Source organism: Trachurus japonicus, chromosome 23 (assembly GCF_045865225.1).
Source record: "Trachurus japonicus isolate A0001 chromosome 23, Traja_1.0".
Lineage (NCBI taxonomy): Eukaryota > Metazoa > Chordata > Actinopteri > Carangiformes > Carangidae > Trachurus > Trachurus japonicus.
In genome coordinates, this window is record NC_140929.1 from 25,205,274 (window position 1) to 25,229,236 (window position 23,963).

The window sequence follows — 23,963 nt, forward strand, 5'->3', positions numbered from 1 at the left end:
AATCTGACAGTCACTTCAACAATGCATTATATATATTCATATTTTCTTTTCTTTTTTTTCTAAAGTATATTTTTTGGCGTTTTTGCCATTATTTATTTTTTTTAAGTATATTTTTTGGGGCTTTTATTGCCTTTAATTGATAGTGCAGTCGAGAGAGAGACAGGAAATGGGCAGGCAGAGAGTGGGGGAATGACACGCAGGAAAGGGCCGTCCGACGCGGGACTCGGACTGGGGCCGCCTGCACCGAGGACTGAGCCTCAACATGGGGCGGCAGCTCTACCCAGTGAGCTAAACGCCGCCCTGTTTTTGCCTTTATTTGATAGCACAGTGAGATAGACAGGAAAGGGGGAGGCAGAGAGAGGGGGAATGACATGCAGGAAAGGTCTGCCCGACGCAGGATTGGAACCGGGGCCGCCTGCGTTGAGGACTGTAGCCTCTACATGGGGTGGCCACCTTAACCACTGCGCCACGCACCGCCCCTATATTTATATTTTCAGTTCTTATGTCTTACCTTAGGTACTTTCTCAAAGGGTGTAAGGAATCCCACCTCCCTATATTTTTTTCATTCATCACCTTTATTTATTCAGGGGGGGCAATTGAGAGCAAGCTCTCATTTCCAATGGCGCCCTGATTACAGCACAATACAAAGCAAACACATTACAATACATATCCACATACATTCAACAGAAGCACATAGTGAATTCAAGAAGCACATGTACATTCAGAATTCATAAGATCAACAAGATGATTAAAAGGAATCAGTGTATCCAACTGAAGCTGAGACAGTAAATTATTCCATTTAAAGGGAGCAAAATAAACAAAAGCGAGTTTCCCTACCTGTGTTTTGAGCCAGTGGGTTTTGTGTACGAGTGGGATATTTAAAAGATCTGAAGCTCAGTAGGCTAGATAGGTACAGTGGAAGCGGTGCCTTATAAATAAACAATATACAGTGTTGCTCCCTTCTTAGGGCTAGGGAAGTCCAACTTACATTCTGATAAAGATGACAATGATGGGTCATGAACCCATCGCCCGTAATAAATCTAATAGCCGAATGATAAATTGTATCTAGTGGTTTAAGAACAGAGGGAGAAGCATGCATGTAAATAATGTCACCATAATCTAAAACGGATAAAAATGTAGCATGCACTATCTGCCTTCTACAGTGCTGAGGAAGACAGGATTTATTTCTATAAAAGAATGCCAGTAGAGGCTTCAGCTTTTTTATATGCTTGTCTTACGGATAGATAAGATAGTAGTGTCTTTTCTTTGGGTTCTTATCATATCAAATGCCAAAAAAATGTCATTTTGGCTCAGTCCCTCACTTCAAATGTCAACACATGCATGGGCCACCACCACCTAACATTTGCTGAGAGCAGCTGTATTGTACACTTCAAAGATACAGTATGGAGTTTTTCCTCTGTTGTTGTCCATCTGCTCCCTCTTCTACTTTCCTCTGTTTCTGTTTGCGTCCTGTCCTGCTGTCACGTGGAGATTTGGGTGTTTGAATATCGAGCTGCCAGATGCTGTAGATAAGAATCGTCCTTTTCGCAAGGATTTGCTTCAACTGCAGTTCTGATGGAGACAGTGGAAATCGTTCCGAAAGCCCCAGACTGGGGTGATCCATGCATGATAATGGCTTTTCAGAGACACTTATTGAGTTTAGAGTATGAGCGATTGACGTCTTTGCCTGTGCAACAGAAAACTGTCCTCAAACGTGGGTTCATGTCAGTAAGATTATGTTTTTCCCACTCTTTGGATTATTCTGATATATGATAAACTGGAATTTATATAAAATAACCTGCTTCTCATTTTTCTCCTCCATTTCTTCTCCTCTTGTAGAAATAGAGCTCTTATAATTTACCATTATTACAGTCTTTTTCTCTCTGGCTCACCTCCCTGGTAGCCTCTTATTCTTTGTCTTCCTACCAGATAATTTTTTAGACTTTCAGTATGACCCTTTTTACCGAATGAGCTGAACCCTCCTTGTGTGCATGAGTGGATACAGAGAGGCAATTTTCCTCTCAACATAATAGCCCTGTAGATCTGTGGTTTTGTTTGGGTAAAGCTATAGTTTCAGGCCGTTGTCAGAAATGTTCCACACTGGGTCAATGATGATGTTTTTAATATACACTATTGGTCTTATTGTCACTTTAGCCCAGTGGATCAATCATCAAGGTGAATGTTTATACCTGTAGTAACCAGTGTACTGCTTTGCACATAAATCCACTTGTTACAATACTCAACCTGTTACATTCAGAGTTGAATTGAAATGCTAAATGTTAAGCTTACTTTAAGCAGAATCAGCTAAGTAAAGCCTTGACATTTCCCCCTCCCTTTAATTTTAATGAACCATACCGCCTGATGTGTGCTGGCAACTAGCTTAATATAGAAAAGGAAAACATGGAGCGACCTTTGTGTATCGTATTTCAGCAACAAGTACAGATTTGAATGGGAAAACTACATCTTATAAAATTAGCAATTAGCCAAAAAAACACTCCTGTTTATGTACAGTCATTTCTGTGATGATAATTTGAATCTCCACACGTTCTCCCTTCCTCCCTCTCCTCCTCCTCAGGTACATGTTGGGTCTATCCGTGCTCCCCGCCGTGCTCCAGTTCATGGGATTCCTGTTCCTGCCGGAGAGCCCTCGCTGGTTAATCCAGCGTGGGCTGACCCAGAAGGCCCGCCGCGTGCTCAGCCAGATCCGAGGCAACCAGAACATCGACGAGGAGTACGACAGCATCAAGAACAGCATCGAGGAGGAGGAGAAGGACAGCGGAGGAGGTGAGTGGACAGAGACAGAAGCAGTGGTTGAGAGAAGGGAAAAAAGAAAAGATTTCTGTGAAAATCTTTAACATCTGTGTACACAACTGTTTGCAGCAGTTGTGTTTTCTCAATGGGACATCAGTGTAGTGAGATTTAATCAGTGTTTCCACCATGTGCAGTATATTAATTCAGCAAACACTCACTGAGAAGCTGCCTCAGATCCTACTGATCCTCTGTCCAGAAGGATGATGTCGAACTTGTCACTGAAGGTCAAAACTAAGTTCAGGTGCTTTTCCTGTGACAGCTTCAAAATCACAACAATGTATAGATGGCATCAGGAGTCACATGACCCAGATCTGATAAAACACAGAGTACCTGGTTCTGGATTGTATTTGTCCTGTGGATCCTTCTGGGTACGACATCAATTGCAATTGCAGGTGCATCTCAATAAATTAGAATATCATGAAAAAGTCAATTTCCAGTAGTTCAAGTCAAATAGCCCCAAACAAGTATTCAGTGCAAATAGAGGGACATGCTTTTCAGAAGGCCAACATTTCTGTATTAAAATGCTTTTTTAAATTGGTCATTTGTAGTATTCAGTTTTTTTGGGGGGGATACTGAATTTTAGGTCTTCATTAAATGTAAGCCATATATTATTAAATACATAATAATAATAAATAAATATTACTTTAATTAAAAAAAAAAAAATACATAATAATAATAAATAAATAATGTTTCATTCTGTGTGCAATATAATGAGTTATATGAGCTTCACCTTTTCCATGATTTTCTAATTTATTGAGATACATCTGTATAATCTAGCTGTCAGGTTATCATCGGTAGGGACGGTAATTGATAAGAATTTTGTGATTCCGATTCCATTATCGATATTGCTTATCAATTTGATTCCTTATCGATTCTCATTGGGTGAGGGAATAAAAGAGAAATGGGATTGTTTGCATTAATGGCTCTAACATTAAAAAAGTAGACAGGACCAACCTGCCTGGAGAGTTAAACACTATACCACTGTGGCTGTGCTCAGGAGGAATTTACAATGTCTCCATTTCTATTCATCTCTGTTCTTCTCACTAGTTATTGTTTTCATAATGTTCATTTTTTATGCGGAGTGAGCGAGTGAGTGAGCGAGACAGAGAGAGCGTGAGAGAAAAGACACAGGGCACCAGAGTTCACTTGGCTACGAGCAAAACCTGGAACGAGGTGGTTGGAAATGAAGAGAGAAAAACATCAAGAATAGACATGTAGCCTGTTGAGGAGACGTTGTCCTGTCCTCAGGACGTGAGGGAGGGAGGACTGGATGGTGGCTGACACGTTTAGTGATGAGGAAACATCACTGTCAGCTGCATCTGTCAGCAGCTGCATCACGCAGACACGCCACTAACTTTATTTTGTGAGAACAGTGACATGTGGATATAAACACTAAGCACCCTCATTTATAATGATGATTGAATTATAATGGTAGTGTCATTAATCTCTGGTTCAGTCCGGTAATAACGGGTCTGTGTGTGTGTGTAGCCATGTCACCTCCAGGTAGAACAACAGGTGTTCTACAACTGTAAAACATAAACTAAAGGCTCACAAAAATAACAATCCAGTAAACATCAACTCTTGACGTGAGAGCAGCCCACGTGTCCACACAACACAGTGTCGTCGGGTTACACACACACTACAGTAGGTGTGTGTGTGTGCCGTAGGTGACAGGCGATGCTGTCACATCACTCAACCCCCAGACTGAGGCTTCTGCCTCAACGCTGTGTTTGCTTCGTTCTGACCTGAACACAGCGTGTGTCGTTTGGTTCAGAAACTCGCGCATTTGCAAAAAAACATTAAAAGGACAACGAGGAGTTTCTATTTGGTTATAAAAAAGTCTCATGTTAATGTGGATGAATCTACGCTACCCACATTTGTTAAAGGGACAACGAGGAGTTTTGGAAAAGCGAAGTGTTTTCACACTACATTTATGAGCCTCCGTGCACCGTGAAATTCTTTGACCCGCGCAAGACAGACTCATGTTTTCATTCATCAAGACTTAAAGTCAGAGGTTCGAAGACGATCACATACCGTCGTAGTTCCCACCATCCGCAAAACCGAAAGTAAAGAAAGCTGGTCGGCTCGGTCATGAGAACAACGCTGCCGAATCGCCGTTTATGGTCGGAACTACGACGGTATGTGATCGTCTTCGAACCTATGACTTTAATTCTTGATGAATGAAAACATTCTCGGCAAGCTGTCCGTCTTGCGCCGGTCCAAGAATTTCATCGTGCACGTGGAGGCTCATGGTAAATGTAGTAGGAGAACACTTCACTTTCCAAAACTCCTCGTTGTCCCTTTAAAAAAAAAAAAAAAAAAGCGGAATCGTTAAGCAGGCACGCACACAATCCCAAGAATTGATCCAAGTTGGAAGCGGTTCTGAGGAGGAAGCGGTTTTCGATTCCCATCCCTAATCATCGGTGCTGCAGGTTAGAGATCATTCATTCCCCTGGCTTTCATAAGGACTGCCACAATAGGTGACCTCTTCCACAGCCAAGGATGTGGGAGTCAATGCATGAGTATGAGATATGTTTGAAAAGGACAGGCTAATTCCTGGTCTCAGGATCATTATTAACAGCTCACAGCTGACAGAGACACGGCCCTGGGCCCTGAAGGCAGCAGCCTCCTTTTCACTCACTTTGATTTGTCAGTGAGGCTGATTAGACAGCCCCTGCTCTCCTCCTGCTGAGTGATGGAAGTCTTTCCTACTGAAGCAGTAACAGTAAGTCTCTCAGTTGCTCTGTAACATCTCCTTGACTCCTGGGGTGATGGCGGTGACCTGTCAATCAAAACAGTGTGAGCTGCACTTTGGCTACTGTAGCTGGAGTCTGTGTGGGTGAGGCTGTTTTACCCATCTGTTCAAAGATGACTCAGAAAATCAGCCGTCACAGCCAGAAATGTAAATCACATCACTTCTTGTCCAACAGTGAACGTTTCCTTGCACATCAGCAGGTGTTAGGAGCAACAGATTGTAGAGTCCTCACTGAACTGGACCGTTTGTGTCAGGCACACGAAAAATAAGACAGAAGTTGAAGTGAAGATTTTTCAATTTTGAGCTACACAATGACATCGCTGTGGTCAGCATCACATCAATTCAGCTCTCAACATGGCAAATAAGCTCTGTAAGTACAGCCGTCTGGTAGAAAGGCAACCGAACAGAAAGATGAAGAGGTTAGTGTGGCCGAGCAAATAGAATTTTTCTTCTTCACGGTCACTTATTGTGTGAGCTGACCTTTCTCAGACCACATGGATGCTGCTATTTGATATGAGGCTTTGCCGGCGGGAGCAGACGTCTTGAAGGAGATTGTCAGAATAAAGCTGTCAGAGCTTTATCAGCTGATATTGCTGTTTCATTAGCATGTGAACTTTTCTGTATTTCCTGTGTGTGTAGATGAGTCTGTGTGTTTTTGTGTGATACACTCTGAGCCTGCAAATCTTTACCCAAGCTCTAATATCCCTTCAGTCCTTGTTCAAGCCAATCTAAGAAAGCACTCTCACTGCATACACTAGCATTTATTTACATTTTATCATTCTCTTTATATGCCATCTATTTGTGTGTCTGTGTGTGTGCATGTGTGTGAGATGGAGCAAGTGGAGTGAAGAAGTGAAGCACAATTAAACCCACAGAAGAGAGACATTATGCACATTCACACACTGGGAGCATATGGTGTCATAATCACTGCACTGTTGTGAATTTAAATTCAATCCCAAAGCTGTCTCAGCCTCTGATTCACTCATTGCGTCCACCATGTTTCTCTCTGAAACCGAGCCATCAGAGGTGTTGGCTTACCAAGTTGTTTATTTTGATCTACTGTATTTATTTACAGGGACAGTGGTTGGTCGTTGAGAAGTATTACTGTAAATGTGCCAGTGTTACTCAAAAGGCCAGATGTTACTGTAAAGGGATAATTCAATTGCCATAATCCCTATGGGTAGGTTAATTACCTTTAATTATCGGTGCGTGTTGTTTTGAGATCAGCGGGGCAGAGACGCTAGCTGCTCAGTGAACAGTACAGGTCCCCTGTCCCTCAAACTCATCAAATACACAATCCAACAACTCCAAAACGCTCTCATGGAGAAGCTGTGACCTACAAATTTGCCACACTATGAAATAATAATGATTAATTATGTAACATTACGACACATGAAGCAAATACTCGGAACTACTTGCGCTTTTGAAATCACTCCGCCCAGCAGCCATGTCCAGAATGTAGTTCCAACTGCATTTGCCTCGAAAATAACTCGTAATGTTAAATAATCATAGCGTGGTGAATGTGCAGGTCACAACTTGAGAGTGTTTCGGAGTTGTTGGATTGTGTATTTGATGAGTTTGATTCATGTGATTGAACTGATCTCTAACTGAGCTGCATGTAGCCTACTTCAGCATTAGAAGAGACAGTAGAGATCTACTGCTGCATTACTTCCAAGTCTGTGGAGCATATCATTGGCAAATATGCTGTTATTTTAAAATGACAGTAGACCACTTTTTTCAACTTTGATTTTGACTGCATAAATAGCAGCATGTGTATTCAGAATGGATCCCTAGACAGGCCCATTACTATGTAATTCACTATGCAACCAAAAGAGGGCTGTGTGTTTTTTATCTGTCAGTAACTTTCGCCACGGAATGGAAATGGAGTCATGACAATGAAGGCAAACAGAGAAAGTGACATAAACAAGACAACGTCAGATGGGCCTTTACTCAATGAGCCATAGTAGGGCTGGGATAGAAGTTCAGGTATTCAGGTACTTCTGAATAAATCTAAACATGTTTAAGATGGATTTGGATTTTGCCACAGCATTCTGTTCCTGTTTTTAAAACAGAGATGAAGGTAGAAATTTCTTAAAAGGTCTCGCTTGATACAAAAACAGCAAGGATCTCTCTTGTCCATGAAAGTCCAAGCAAAAACAACCTCATATCCATTAAAGCAGAAGTAAGCAGAATATTTGTGTTAATATAAGTCTTAAATAGTTCTATCTTCCGACAGCAATCACTTACATAGAGTGTTTGGTCTGAAACACGGGTCTGTCAGTCACTCTGCTCTGCTGTAAGCCAAGGAGAAAACTTTCCTTGTATCCTACAACCTTTATCCAATGAGGAGAAAGAACGGCATAAAGGGGCGGTCCTCTCTGTGTGTGCAGCCAAGGGATGCGCGTGAATGTGGTGACCATAGGCGGCGCTAGGGCAGAAGGAATGGGGAAGCTACGGGACAAAAAAAAAAAAGAAAAAGAAAAAAAAGTCTTTACCCAGGCAGATATACTGTAGCCTATATAGTTTTGATGTTCATCAAACTGAGATGCAGCAGAATGATTCCTTTCATTCTCTACTTGTTTTTTTTTTGTTGTTTTTTTTTTGCTGTTGTAGTGGCCCATAATTAACCTAATCAATGTTCTTACCCTAAGCAGCACGCCACGGGGCGTTTGTGTCATATTTTTCAACTATTTCTTCAGGTTTAAATCCTCTTAGTTGTCGCTCTCGATGTACAGAAGCAACAGAGTTGACAGTATCTGCTGTGCCATTGTCCTCATCCAGTTGCGCAACTCCTGTGAGAATGTGCGCTCACACAGGTGTCCAGAGGTAGGCCGGTGACTGGAGGAGGGAGGCAGCAGGTGTCCGGGCGGTCGGGGCTGCTGTCTGGACGTAACTTAGGCCAGTGACTGGAGGAGGGTGTGCGCAGGTGTTCGGGGGGGCGCGGCTGTCCGGAGGTAGACCGGTGACTCGCGGGCAGTGGCCGGTATCCGGGGGGGGGCAGCCGGTGTCATCATGGAGGCCAGTGGCAGGAGAGAAGGCGGCAGCCGGTCGTGGAAGCATCGTGGTCGGCTTCATTGCTGCTGCTTCATGGGACTCTCGGACTCGTCAATTTTGATATTCAAAAACCTTCTAATGTCCGTTTTACCGGGCTTTTTTCTTTTAATTTCGCTGGACTGTCAGTGACTACAGTAGCATAGCGAGGCAAAGGGGTAAGCTTCTACGCTGCGCGTTGTAGCTACGCCGTGTGTACTTAATGACGCAGGTAACCAGTCATATACCACTGAAATAAAAAATAAATAAACCATCGACATAGATAATACTTTAAAAATGTGTGTTTTAATGTATTTCCCACCTCTTTCTAAAATATAATTTAAAAACAACAACGAAAAAAAAAACATTATTTTATTTTTTCATTTTATTATTTGTGATGATTCATTTTCTGTGACAATCTAGGGGAAGCTAAGCTTCCCTTAGCCTATTGATAGCGCCGCCTATGGTGGTGACGTAGGGACGAGGGCGGGGACTGCTAACTCCATCGGCTGACAGGAAGTTAGCCAAAACAACCGGATCGCTTACTTCTGCTTTATACTGTAATACTGGAAGAGCTACAAGCTCTTGACGTAGAATATGTTTCCATGATTCACAGTATTCCAATTTCTCAATATACTGTAGTATACAGTATACAGTATATTTGCTGTGAAAGGCTTAATTGGCCATTACCTTCATGCGTGAAAATGAAAGTGATAGTGCTTTTTTAGTTTTATAGCTTTCTCTTCAGAGCTTATTGTTTGTTTCATGAGAAAAGCTTTGAGAGTAATGGAGGGAAAAAGAGAGGATATGGGAGGGTAATTAACAGTCAGGAGAGGATAAATGGGCAGGAGAGGAGAGGAGAGGAGAGGGGAGGGGAGGGGAGGAGAGGAGAGGAGAGGAGAGGAGAGGAGAGGAGAGGAGAGGAGAGGAGAGGAGAGGAGAGGAGAAAGGATATTAGATTCTCCCTACAACCAATCAACATTTACAGCAGATGACACCATAACTCTACAAGGTGCTGTATCCATAGATCCCACGGGCCCTTGTGGTCTGCAGTGAAGATCAGCCTTTATCACACATCACACTCACGTAATCACACACTGATGTCTAAAAACACACACCAGTCACGCCAGCTGTGGAGCCTCTCCCTTTTGACTCCAGCAGTTCCATTCTCATGTCGATGTCTCCCCCCTGCTGTCCTCATCACTTCCCATCTACAAGCAGAGGCCTATCAGGCAGGCGGCCTCTCTCACTGCCTGCTGGATATGTTGTAGCCACTTAACACATATGAAATGAGAGCGATGCACCCAGTGTCCAGATTGAGACTTGTTGTTGTTTCACCTGAGATTGATTGATGTTTACAGCACATCTTTTAATTGGTGACGACAATGATGATGATGGTGGAGCTGGAGGATTGAATTAGGCATGCCCATGGCACTTAGATTGGAAACTTACCAAATGATTTGATTTTTATTGACCTGCACACTTCAACATCAGTCTGTTGCAGATGCATAGTATAGTGCCTAGTATAGTATACTATAATTTGAAAGACTGTTATATAAAGGCACAATATTGGCTTTGCAGTATTATCATATACAATATCAGCATCCCCAGTTAGGAAAATCAATGTTAGTACCAAATATTTCAGCTGTACAATATGGGATAGTAAAGACAATCACTGTAGGTAGTTGGCTTCCTCTTTACTGTGAAGCAGTTTGTTTACATGAATTCATGTATCCTTGAGCTGAAGACAGCAAGTCAGAGATTTTTCTTTTATCTCCGTTTCAACATTTACTTTGAAGACATAAATGCAACCTGAGCCTCATGCAGCATGTGTGGCACGACCACTTCAAGTTGCTCGTAGTGTTAACACGTAAGATTCAAAATTGTCATCTGACTGTCAACAATCCTATGACGATGAATGAAATAGAAATGCAACAAGACCACCAACCTACTGGAAGGCATTCACTGCAAACTTTCTTTTTTTAGTCTTAGGAGGTTTGTTAAACTTTTAACATGTCTAACTTTGCAAGGAAACGGACAGAAAGGGCAGACGGTACACGGCTCAGGACTGTTTGACCTTTTTTAATTTGGTTCCCCCTCTCAACAGAACTAAAAACGCTGCTTATGTCTCCTCTCATGGTCTCTTCCAAATTCACTGCAGCTTTTCTTTTCTTTTTGCTTTTTCAAACACTCATCTCTGTCAAGAACAAGCAAAAAACCCTTATTGTTGATGTTTATCTTTTGTGAGGCCTCAAGGTCTCACGACTTAATCCAAGTGAAGTATATTTTAAATGTGCTGCATCCACCATCTGTGCTGCATCATTTCATGACTGCTGCTACTCCAGTGTGTTTGCAGTCTACATGCTCTGTTTTGGGGCCAACTTCAGACCTAGAGACCAGCTTGTGGGTATAAACTTTTTATCTTGTCACTGACTCACTTGTTGTCAGATGACATCAAACACACACCTGATCGATCCAGCAGAGAGGGTTTTGTAGATAAGGAGACTAAGGTCGGAGCAGTGAAGTAGAGTAAAGAAAATGATCCCTTTTTCTTTAATTTCCTTAATGAAAACATCAAAGTCAGGAATATCACAGTGTGTGAGGTGACATTGGTTGTAAGTGATGCTCACATTTCTTTTTAATTCCTTTTAAGGACAACTCTGTGCCTGTTTCCTGATAAGGATTCCTAAGAGTGTATGTGCATGCTGTCGAGGGCTTATCATGGTGCTGAAGAGAGAGTTGAATTCATTACAATGTAATGTGCTGAACCTAGCATACCATCTTTAGAGTATCAGACTGTTGTATATATTTATTAAGTGTACCCAATCACAACAATATGTGTTGTACATGAAATATAGTGGGTGAATTCGGTCAAATGATCATATGAGCATCTGTTTGGATAGAGCTGCAATCCATGATCTGAGAGGCAAGTATCCCTCCAGATTTGGTTCAACTCATGTGATCATGTGATGATTAGTTGGACATATTGCTGCCTGGGCATAAACCCTGCTACTTCAACACACACATCTCTGCATCCTCTTTCCAAGTCCTGACTGGATATTGTCATTCTTTTGATGACTTTGATGCTTCTTTTAGACGTTTTAACGCTCTCTTTATTGTCACAACCAATCGCACTCTTTGCTTTGCTTCTCTTTTATCTGTTTTTATTCCGTTTAATTCAGTTCTCTATTTTATATATATATATATATATATATCACCTTTTGTGACCCTTTGTTTCAGGAGTTTCCTGTGATGTGTTCAGATGCTTGAGACAGGAAAAAACTAATTGAAAAACTTGCACACCCAAAGCCTGATCGCACACCCAAATTGAAAACCTGAAAACAGCAATATTATAGTAGAAAATGCCTAACAATTGTGAGGTTCTCACATTTAAGAAGCTGGTGCTTATATACAGTATAAAAACGTGTGGCTGGATTGGAACCGGAGTACTATTACTTTTCTTTATGGCATAGCCTACTGTACAAATAAACTGCAAAAGATTCCCAGAGAACTTCCTCAGTATACTTTCACATACTTTCCCCAATTAGTTTTCGCCAAGCGTGTGCCAAGCCAAGGGCCAAAATGTCCAGGTTTTTTTTTTTTCCATTGAGCCTGAAATGTCGATTTATGTACTGATAATGTTGTAGAAGTAATTATTTAAGGTCACACAAGAAACAATACAAAGAGTGTATTGTTTCTTGTGCGACCTTAAATAATTGCTAATAATTATTATTGTTTCAAGTTGAAACAAAGTTAGAAGAAAATAATTTAGCAAGCTAGGTGCACGCGAGCTCAGGGAACTTTTTTCTCACTTGAATAAAACTCTTAATGGACTGAAATGATTGACAAACCTTTGAACAAAACGTCAGGGAAGAGTAAAACAGCCAAGAATAGCAAGAATAGAAAGAAAGCTTAATTGATGTGTAGCTAGCTAGTCAGCGCCTAGTGCGTCGTCACTACATCACTAAAAGACACGTGGGTTCATTTTACTTTAGCTCTTTCTGTGGAATCTTGGTGAAATGAATCAGGTCCAAAACTGTGTGTTGTGTTACATGTGCTATGTAAAACAACTTGTGTTGAGGTAATGTTCAGGCAATAATAGCATAGGTGATACAGTTTAACGAATAGCAGGCTCTCCATCAACTTGTCTTTGTTGCCCTTTAGCTCTTGTTTGAGTTGTGTTGCCACACTGCAGTCGAGGTTTCTCACAGATGCTTGCTTCACTCCACAATCCACATAATTAACCTTTTCCTCTGGGAGACCTGTAGCCAGGCTAGCGCCGCCTACTGGTTCCGGCAAATTTCATTTGCCTCAACCATGTAGTCAGGAAACTAGCAATGCGTTTCGGTTTGCTCCGTCCGCCAGAGCGGACGGACCAATCAGCGAACAGACGGGTAAGTGAAGGCGATGACGTTGAACTCAAGCGCTCAAGATTAACCTATGAGCTTAACCGGTGTATAGCACACGTGACCACCAAGCAGCAGCGATTAGTTGAAGCAAATGTAAGCAACCGCCTCCCGAAAGCAAACGAATCCCTATGGCTCGTGTTCAGACGCTATATGAAATGTAATGAAATAAGCGGCTGATGCATCAGGCTAGGAGACCTGGTCCTTTGGTTTGAAATCCTTCTGTGATTGGCCCTTGGCCCTTCTAACTTCGCCGGGCTCTGATCATGACCCTTTTCATAGATGAAGATGTTTGTGTTTGTGTGTTCACCTGGAAAAATAAAGGCACACCATGCCCCTTTGGTGACATGTCGGTCACCATGGAAACAGCACCTCACACTTACCCTCTTTCTCTCACCGCCGATGTAACAGTGATTATAGTGTGTGTAACCCTCCCATCCTCCCTCTCTCACACACACACACTTAACACATCATGAATTTCCCAAGGTGCAAAGGGCCCGGCGGTCAGAGAGCTGATAATGACGGAGGGATTATAATAGAATTAACAGTGGTTATTATCACTTCCTGTCAAAGTCCAGTCAGTCTCCTATTTAGGACATATCTTATATGTAATACAACGTTTGAACGTGCATGTTGCTCAATAAGAAGTGACGTAATCAGGTACATAAAAGCTTTATGCTTTTTTAGTTCTAATTATTGAATCTAGGCCAACTCAGTTAGTTTGTATTGTAAATAAAAGGTTATTTCAACCCTAAATGTGCCTTTAAAAAGCTTAAAATTATTGACAGATACAAAGACCTAATAGTTTGCAGGTTAAGAGCGTGTGAACTAAAACTGCTTCACTTTGCTTGTTTTTTTTTATTCTGGGAACACTGGATAAACCTCTCCCAGTTGATCTGATTGGTCTGGATGCTTCAAAACATACAGGTAACTCTGAGTTTTTTTCAGGCCAGAGACCATTCAGTGCTTTACAAACCAGTAATAGGATTTTACATTCTACCCTTTGACACACAGAAAGTCAGTACTTTGAGGCCAGTGTTAGTGCTCCATTTCCCTGGTGTTAGTGAGGACTCTGGCTGCAGCTTTCTGGCTGAGCTACAGTTTGACTGTATGTTGTTTGGGCAGAAAATCCTTCAATTCCTACTTCCTGCTATTAGGATGGTAGAAGGCTAATTAGGGCCACGGGCAATCGCACCGGGCACTACTGTTATTGTGTGGATTTTTTCTTATTCCATTTTCTGCCTTTCTTCGTCATGTAACTAGTCCTTCATACTTTGTGCTATTTCAACAATTCAAATATCAAAATGTTCAGCCTTTTCGGGACAGGTGTGCTATGTCTTTTCTCTTTTCAACTATTCATACTTTTTGCAATATTCAACTATTTCTGATTTTTTTTTCCCCATAGAGAATGCATTGGTACAGTCTTGAAACTCTTCAAATCTTCTTACTTCTTTCAGCCTTTAAAGTGTCCACATACTTTCAGCTAGAGACTTCATTCAAATTCTGAGCTGTAGACAAACTTTTGAAGTATTCCTCTATGACTCAGCTTATTGATATCTTCAACAGTCTCTGATATTTGGCCGCTTTAAAATCATTACGTTTTTTGATAAAATCCAGCTTTATAATGGGTGTGTGTTGCGTCTAACGAGCAGGGCTTAGAGTGAGTGACATCATCGCTAGAGTGAGAGGGATCGAAAAAACATTCAGGATTTTTTCTGGATAAATTGCCAGCACGGCCACAAATTAAACTCTAGACACATGATTTCCTCACTAGTTTGTAGCCACACTTGTCGTGTCTCATTTGATGTGTTCAAAACAGCAGACAGACTTACAGAATTGTCTCTATGAGCCTAATTGTGCAGCTAGACCCGCTCCAGTGGCTCATCCACTTCAATATAAAAGTAGGAGCTGATTTTTTTAGAAAAACAGAAATGCCCCCCTTTTCTACCTTGCGACCCTGAGAAAAGTTTTTGCCCTACAAACATTTAATGCACATCAATGTGCTCAGGAAGGTCTCCTTGCCCCAGTAGTCATGGCCACATTCTGATAAGAGGTACGGTTCTCTTTTTCTGGGCTGTTTTCGGAAGCTGCTCAGAGCACAAATCTCTCTGCTCTGCTCTGCTCTGTGTGCAGTGGCCAGCTGTTGGGGCCAGCTCGTTATCAAAGTCTATAAATAGAACAGTGCAGGTGCAGCCTGGCCGCTCGTTAAGATGTTTTTAAACACAGCCCCACACAGACACATGATAAACCAGACTGACAGAGGATGTCCACGCACAAACACAGGCATCACACTCACACAGACAGACACACACAGACACTCACACACAGTCACACATGCACACATACACAAACACACAAACACACAAACACAACACTGTTCTGTTCCACACAGTAAAATGTAAGCAGTTAGTTGAGTCGCCATGGTAACTTCTGAGGGCAGGCTGCCAATCAATCAGATCATTAGGGAGAGAGGAGTTCTGTGGCTTTCTGCACATGTACACGCAGACAGAGAGACCGTCAGACACAAACACACACACACACACACACACAGGTTTTCAGCTCACATTCATCAACCTCTCAATTATTTTATACTTTTGATGTAAACATCTCCAACAATTTATATTTTTCTCATGAATTTAAGTTCAGACGTTTAGTCTTTCCAACTCTATTAATAGTGGTACAATTACAGGTGGAGCCTGGGACATAGGACGCAGCTTTTAACATCTATCTATCTATCTATCTATCTATCTATCTATCTATCTATCTATCTATCTATCTATCTATCTATCTATCTATCTATCTATCTATCTATCTATCTATCTATCTATCTATCTATCTATCTATCAACCCTTTGTCTCTTTTTTTCTCTCTTTTTCTTTCTTTCTTTTACTCCTTCATTTGTATTTTACATAACTTCTTTCTATCTTTCCCTCCCTATCCATCCATCCATCTCTTTCTATCTATCATCCCCTCTCTCTTTTTCTTCTTTCTTTCTTTCTTTCTTTCTTTCTTTCTTTCACCCCATTTCTTTTTACTCCTTTGTTTCTTTCTGTTTTTCTTTCTACTCCTTTTCTCTTTCTATGTTTCTACCCCATTTCTTTCTTTCTTTCTACTGCTCTCTTTATATCTCTCTCTTTCATTTATCCACCCCAATATCTTTCCTTCTTTCTTACTACTCCTCTGTCTCTTTCATTCATTCTCTATTCTCTTTATGTTATTCTGTTTTTCTTACCTTTTTCTTTCTCTATCTACCCTTCTCTCTGTGTCTTCTTTCTTTCTGTCCTTTTGTTCTTTCTTTCTTTCTCCATCTACCCTTCCCATTTTCTTTCTTTCCTTCTGTCCTTTTCTTCTTTCTTTCTTTCTTCAGCTCATTCAGCATTGTTTCAACAATTTCTTCAGCTCATTCAGCATTGCTTTCAGCATTCACACCATTTCCATTCTTGGAAATGTTTTTTCTAGTTATTTTTCGTCCTCTTCCGGACGATTCTCGATTCGCTACTAGTCCTGCAAAACGTGCGTCTTGATCGGGATCGGTGTGCTATTACTTTTCTCAACAGTGTACGAATTTTTCGCAACGTAAGTCGCGAAAAACTGCGCAAAATTTTGCATTGAAGTCAATGGGACGGGCGGAAAAAGAAGAGCGAAAGACCAATCATTGGAGTTTAACAAACGTCTACTGCTCAGGCATACTTTCACCTAGAGACTCCATTTAAACTTTAAACAGTAGACACAAGTCTTGTGTATTGGCGTATTACTCCACGTTTTGATAGGTCATATAGTTTTTGATCAATCCATGATCAATGACCATGATCATTTTTGGAGAAATTATGAGATTATAATGGGTGTGTATTGCACGGAATGTTCGTGTCAGAGTGGGTGACATCATCGGTTAGAGTGGGAGAGATGCCAGAAAAACTCCAGATTTTTTCTCTATCCAAACTCCAAACGGCCACAATTTACACTCTACACACATAATTTCGGCCACGGTTGTAGACGAGCTCATCCTTGATCTCTTAATCTGCTCAAAATATCAGAGAGACTTACAGAATTTAAACTCTGAGCCTCTAAGTGCGGCCACGTCTAGAGTTGCACGATACCCACGGTAGCCACGGTACCCCGCGGTGCCAAAACGTAACGGTTCCTACTATACTAGAAATTCTACACGACGGTACTACCGTGGATTACTACTACCGGTGCCAGTTTCCGCTACATAGCGGCCGCCTCTCCTCTCCTCCCGGCTTCTCCCTGCATGCTACTCCCTTGTAAACAAAACTCACATGCACCCACTGCAACCTAACTACACAGCTGCTGAATGATTGGCTGTTTGCCTGTTACTGGTGATGTCCGGGGATATGATAGGCTGTTTCCGCACGCTGGGTCCGCCCGTCTGTTCTCTGATTGGCTGTTCGTGGTTCATGCCGGCAAGAACGGACTCTATGAAGACAGCTGAGACAGCTCCGGCCGCTTCGATAGAAACTCGCTTCAAAACAAACAATGAGCTAAAGTTCTGTCTCGCCCAGACGCGCACACGGCTTACAGTCACAAACATGAGACAACACATCACCACGGCTGAAGCACCGGGCGCGAGCAGCGAATCTGCCGCGGCGTCGTCGTCAGTGGCACTTAATTAATTTAGCTCTGTTTATTTTCTCATTGGCTAATATCAGGCTATATGCTCCGTGTACAGGCTGAGGAATAAAGAGTTAAAGGATGTCCAAGTATAAAGCACCTAGAAAATGCATAAAAATATAGTTTTCACAGGGAATCAGTTCCTGTTCATTGTATTCTGTCCTCTATGGTTTATTATGTTGGAGAAGAAGCGTTATTGTCAAATAGATTTTTTTTAAAGACAGTGGATTTGTTTTTATCCTAAGTTGATTATTTATATTTGTTAAACATAAATTAATGTGCAAGAGACTGAATGGTTATTTATTTTCAACCATATACATTCTAACTTCATTTATTTGTTTTTTATTGCTTATTTAAAAATATTTGTTTCAGTCTAATCCCTACTTCACCAGTATTATGTTTATCATGCACCAAACAACATTATAAGTAGCCTAATTAATAAGTATTTATAACTTGTACAAATACATTGCAGTTCATAAAAATAATAATAATAAAAAAAGGTTGCAGTATCGTGATATTACCCGGAACCGTGATACTTTGTCTGGTATAGTACCGTGGTTACTCATTTTGGTATCGTGACAACTCTAGCCACGTCTGTCTCTGCTCCTCATTGAGTCCAATACAAATATTTTCTGAGAGAAGCAGAACGGCCTGATGTTTTAAAACTGCCAGCGTCACCAAAATATTTACTGTATAAACACCAAATCGTACCGAAATTTTTAGTAAGTCCTGATCTGTGTTTTGTTCTGATAGGAGTTACCGTTTTGTCATGCTAAGCCTAAATGTGAGGCCGGTGCAGAGGCAGAAAATGGCTCTTTTTCTCCACGTTTCTGTCTGTCTCAGCCTGCGGGGGGCCCTATCGCCGTGGTAACCTCTTTGATCCTCAGGCCAGAGCTCGTTAACTTCATAAACAATCCACCTGGCGCTCGTTTAAATGTTTATAAACACAGACACAGCTAAATCAGACTGACACAGGATGCAGCTACTAACTAACTATGTGTCAAGTCAGTCACACACACAGACTCTAGAGCCAGCTTCATGTGATTACAGTCACACACACACACACACACACACACACACAAACACAAACACACACACACCTTCATGTGATTAAAACACAGTTAACGTGCAACAGAATTTAAACTTAAACCATGATTTAATCTGGTTTTAAAGTTAAACCTTGTTGGTGTCAAATGCGTCAAATGCCTCTCGTGGGAGCAGCTGATAGAGTCCCCCCCAGCTGAAAGCAGCCCACCCCACCAGCCAGAGGGTCCAGGACCATAGGGACTGCAGTGGAGGAAGGCTGCCTTAACACCCTGCACAATGGCACCCAGTACACAGAAGTTAGACAGGACCAGTCAGCCCATCACCTGGTCCGTTCAACAAATCAGTTTATGCTACTGTGATTTATGTAGCCTAGTTAAATACTACAGTAATCATCATAATGTATGGCAGGAAAGACCATTTAAATCTGTATCAAATATCGATTAATGAATTAATCGATAATTTGCATGTTGGTCTTGGTTAAGTACCACCTTGAAAAAAAAAACAATGTTTTGTTGCTTAAGTTATTTAGTCATTCAATGGTATACTAAAATCCATATGAAAAAATGCTTCTCACTGTTCTCAGGTCAAATATTTTTATGCGATTAAAATGCAATTAATTGCGATTCATTAATTACAAAGCCTCTAATTAATTAGATTAATTGTTTTAATTGAGTCCTGGCCCTATTACACAAGATAAACACACACACACACACACACACACACACACACACACACACACACACACAGTTAACCTAATGTGGTTACAGCTCCTCCATATCAGTGCTTATAGGAAGATGATCATCTGTCTGTCTGATCAGCTCTGTCTTGACCTTAAGATCGTGGGTTTGATTCCCATGTTGACAGAGATGGCACAACCGGCAGTAGCTCCCGTGGCCCATTCAAAATTTCCCGAGAGGAAATTTTCTAGTCTTATATTTATCGGACTGTGATGAAATGTCAGGAACAAAAATTCAATTTTTTTTTTTTTTTTTACAGTTGTAGAAAATAGTGGTACATCCTCCCATCGATTTGTTTAATGCACTTATTGTGCACAGTCACATTGTGCGTCATTCATGGTACGAGAGAAGAGAAGAAAACAGGCCCCAGAATGGAGCCTTGAGGAAGAAGTCCAAGCGTGATTTTTCTTCACTCAGATATATGATTACCATCTGACTCAAAATAGTCTGTATCTTGTACAATTAATACTAATTAAAACAAATATAGTACAATTCACTATGAACCCGTATTATACATGTTATAATAATCTTTGAGACAACCTTGATCTGAATGTATAATGGTATCAGTAATATGCATAACTTGAGAGCTGAGACTGTCTATACATCATTGACAGGAAGTGAAGGTTGAGCTGGTGTGGATGTGGAAATCCAGCTGAATAATATCTTTGTGATTTCCTCCGTTTTAAATTTGCTGCTGTCATTTTGACATGCATCATTGCACAATCTCAGAAATGTGTAGACTGCTATCTGTGGAATATATAAAAGATTATCAGTATCAAAAATTCAAATCACTTTAATTTAACAACAAAATTAATCATTACACACTTTAGCCAGACAGTTTAGCGCTGAGGTAATTAAAAACATTGAGTGGAGGGTTCTAGATGTTTATTGTATTGATATTCATCTCAACTGAAAGTGCAGTTGTTTTCAATTAAAGTTTCAGATAAAAACATAAAATCATTTTTTCTTGATAATGGAAAGAGTAATTAATATTGAAAGGACAGCCAGGGACCTGATATTTAATAAAGCTAAATTTAGTGTACCAAAGGCATTGTGTGACTCAGTCTGGCTGACGTACAACTGGAACCAGATTAAATAAAGTAGCTGTGTGCTTTGAGTCCACTTTGTTCATCCTGCTACCGTGTGTTTGACCATGGCTCCAGCTGCTTAAGATCACCACTATGTTTAAGTAAGCGCCATGGCGTCTGTCTTATCTCTGGCAGACACCTGAGCGATGATGTCTGTGGTTATTGCTGTTTAATAGTCAATCAATTTGGATAAGATTCATCTCAGCAGCTTTAACTAGCTTGTTGATTAATGAGCGTTGTGCAGAGGATGGACGGAGGGAGGTTGCTGTCTCAGTGTAGTCTATGGACCAGTCATTTCTTTTGTCAACTGATTTGCAACAGGTAGTGAAGGCCAGGTTCTACACAGAGCATGAATATGAAATGCATTCAACGTGAGGAAACTGTTGAGTTCATTTTATTTTGACAAATATTCAGAATAATACGCTTGATTATAGGTATTGATTAACTCATTGAGTGCCAGACCTAATGGTCAGTGCCAGGTGCCAGCGTTTTGGGGCATTCTGAGTAATATGTCAAGACCCAGAGAGTATTTTGTACTATGACTCTGAAAACACCAAACAGCTCAAAGGAAAGAGGAGACTCTCTATTTAACTAGGGAAAAAACCATTTGTTTGTACCGTGTTCCATTCTTGATTTATCTTAAGTTGAATAGAGCCTGGTTGCACCAAAAAGACCACTTTTTTTCTAGAAAGCTGAGAAAAATGCATTTTTGTGAAAGAGAGTCTCTCAAGAAAAACAGTGATTCATCCGTTTTAATTTTGGCTTCAAAAACATGTAAGACGTCTGAAAATTTCATTTCACATGTTTTTTTCACCCCCCCCCCCCCAAAAAAAAAAGACTAAACAAAAAACAACAACAACAACAACAACAACAAAAATACAACAAGTACGAGCAGTTGCTGCCTCTCCTACGCCCCCCTCCCCCTCCACTCCCTCCCCTCTCCCCCCCTCCTTCTCCTCCTGCTGCTTCCCCTCGTCTCTGAAGTAGGGAGGGAGACGTCATGCCGTCTTCAGCCTCTCTGCTGGACGCAGCCGCGGCAGCGACTCACCGCGCTGATCTCTCGGTTCGTCGTCACGACGCCGGTTACGCCTAAATTCCACTGGATGCGGAACGGCTGCAGATCCGCTCCGGTACGGCGGCGGAGCCGTTTCGTATTAATTATAATCACCGTGGCAGCGTCCACCGACTCCGGGTCCGCTGCGTCGTGGGTCCGGAACGGCACCGGCATCCGGCAGCCCTCGCAAAAGATACGCAGAGCTTCTATTTTTGCCGGACGCCGGAGCACGGCGCATCAATCAGCACAGAGCAGGTTGTGTATGACAGGAAATCGCGGGCAAAATACAAAATAAAACACCCGGTTAATTTTCAAAATAAAATACACCATGTTTACAGCGGAGCATATTTCCTGCTTTACACCTTGAAAACGTTGTAATGGGCAGCGACCGGCCTGAAGTCAGCAGCTCGGAGGTTTTCAGACATCATTTCACCCCGTTTACACCATGGAGCAGGAGATAGTGATTGTAAAATCAAGTCAGGTCAGCACCAAGTTGTTTCTCTACTCCTCCTCTGGATTAAATTAATTGTTTTTGATTTTGTGGTTCACTTTATGGAAACTACAACCCGCTTTATCGCGAGATCACATGTACCCGCTGTGCGGCGGAGCCGCAACAATCAACATCACGGACGGAACCGGTGTGAGTTGACGGAGTCGGAGTACGCAGCAGCCCCCCTGTAATCCTCTCAGCAGGCTTGCCGATTTTTCCCAGTGGCCACCCGTGGTACTGCAACAAAAAATCCCATGCGGCCCAGAAAGGATTTTTCCCATAGACCGCAATAGTAAAAGAGAAGCCTGTAAAACTGTTCACAGGACACTTCCAGCTGTAACCTCCTTTAATTACTAATTTTTGTATTCTATATTTTTAAGTCATGGACTTTTTATCCGTCAAAATGTTTTCTAACGGTCAGAAAAGCCACAGAAAAGTCTCATTTCTGGCCGTGACGTCACGGCTGTGTCCGTGCACCAGCAGTGCGTGGTCGTGTGTGTCTCGGGACCGAGGATGCCTGAAACTAATGAGCTGTCCGGCGCTAAAATCACTCAGAAAAGTGGAAAACACCGCTCAAAGGTGAGTTTTTGTTTGGTCACATCGAGTTAATTTAACTTTATGATAGTTAATGTCTGTTACTAGTCTCTCGTCAACTCGTATTCTTAAACGTAACGTTTTAATTGATGAGATCGCCTCGTAATGACTGCATTTACTGACGTGAAACCGGACTGTTTTACATTACTTTCCCTGTAAAACCCATATTTTTCAGTAATTTTAGCTTGATAAGTCATTTATGCTGTATGTGTTTGTGTGTTTCAACAGCGTCTCATCGCGGCTGATGTTCTACACCTGTTGCTCCGTTCACGTTAATTTATTTTACGGCTTAATTAATGCCACTGTGGTAAAATGTAAACCGAGACTTGTCCGTCCAGACTCCTCCATGGTCGGTGTGTGTCGTGTGTCCTGACGGTGCAGCAGCTCCCTGTCTTCACCGGGGCCGGAGGAAGAACCGTGGACCTCCTCCTCCTCCTCCTCCTCCTCCTCCTCCTCACCGTCGTCAGTGTGTGTTTGTTCAGTGTCAGTATGCTAAATGATCACTTAAACTCATAATCATATTATTAAATTGTTCGAAAAAAAAACAAACATGCTTGTGACTTTTTTCTGCTTCTACCAAACCCAACATCTGCAACTGTGTCTGGGGCATTCGTGTTTAATTAAAATGTCTGGTTCTGTAACAGCTGTATTTAGTGGACACTGATATTCTGCGTGTTGTGGAAATATTGTAAGGCTAAACTGTTGAATTACAAAGAGTCTCATCCACCTCAAGGCTTAATGATGATGATGAAACTATGAACACAGCCAGTACAGACAATTATTAAAAGGAAGATGCATTTGCCAAAGAGCTCTAATTTTCTTTAATCACAGCTGTGGTTGATAAAAACAAAACACGTGTGACTAAGTTTATAATACCTCCACCAACATCCTGTAGATACAGCAGCAAGTTAAATATACTATTCAATATAAAAAAAGGTAAGAGTAAAGCCTCATTACATTATTTGAGGTGTTCTTTGAGGTCATCTCTGTCATGTTTAACAAAAATACAGTTAATTATGATTTATTTTCCATTGTGATTTAAGCTTACAGGTTCGGACTAACTCGTTTTCAGTGTAACATCGTATATTAATTAACTGTCAAAACGATTTAACGACCGTAGTAAACCTACGATCGGTCGTCTTACTTTTTAAATCATTATCTTTGTTTTAAAGTCCGTGTGAGTCCTGTAAAAGTCTTAATACTCATTCCTTAAATCCACAAGTAACACATACATGAACGCGCAGCGCCAAAACTAGAACGGCGGTTGCTCGTTCTCATTGCCCCAGGGCATGATGGGAGGCCGCAGAGCATTATGGGGGGTG

General features: G+C 41.4%; 1 protein-coding gene across 1 annotated transcript in view; it reads left to right on the forward strand.

The window, feature by feature from the left end:
• The window catches only part of slc2a13a (solute carrier family 2 member 13a), a 133,210-nt gene that overhangs the window by 15,058 nt on the left and 94,189 nt on the right, over window positions 1-23,963 (forward strand). The window contains exon 3 of the mRNA XM_085769801.1: window positions 2,576-2,784. Coding sequence (XP_085625927.1) covers window positions 2,576-2,784 — 209 coding nt within the window. The remainder of the gene's footprint in view (window positions 1-2,575; window positions 2,785-23,963) is intronic.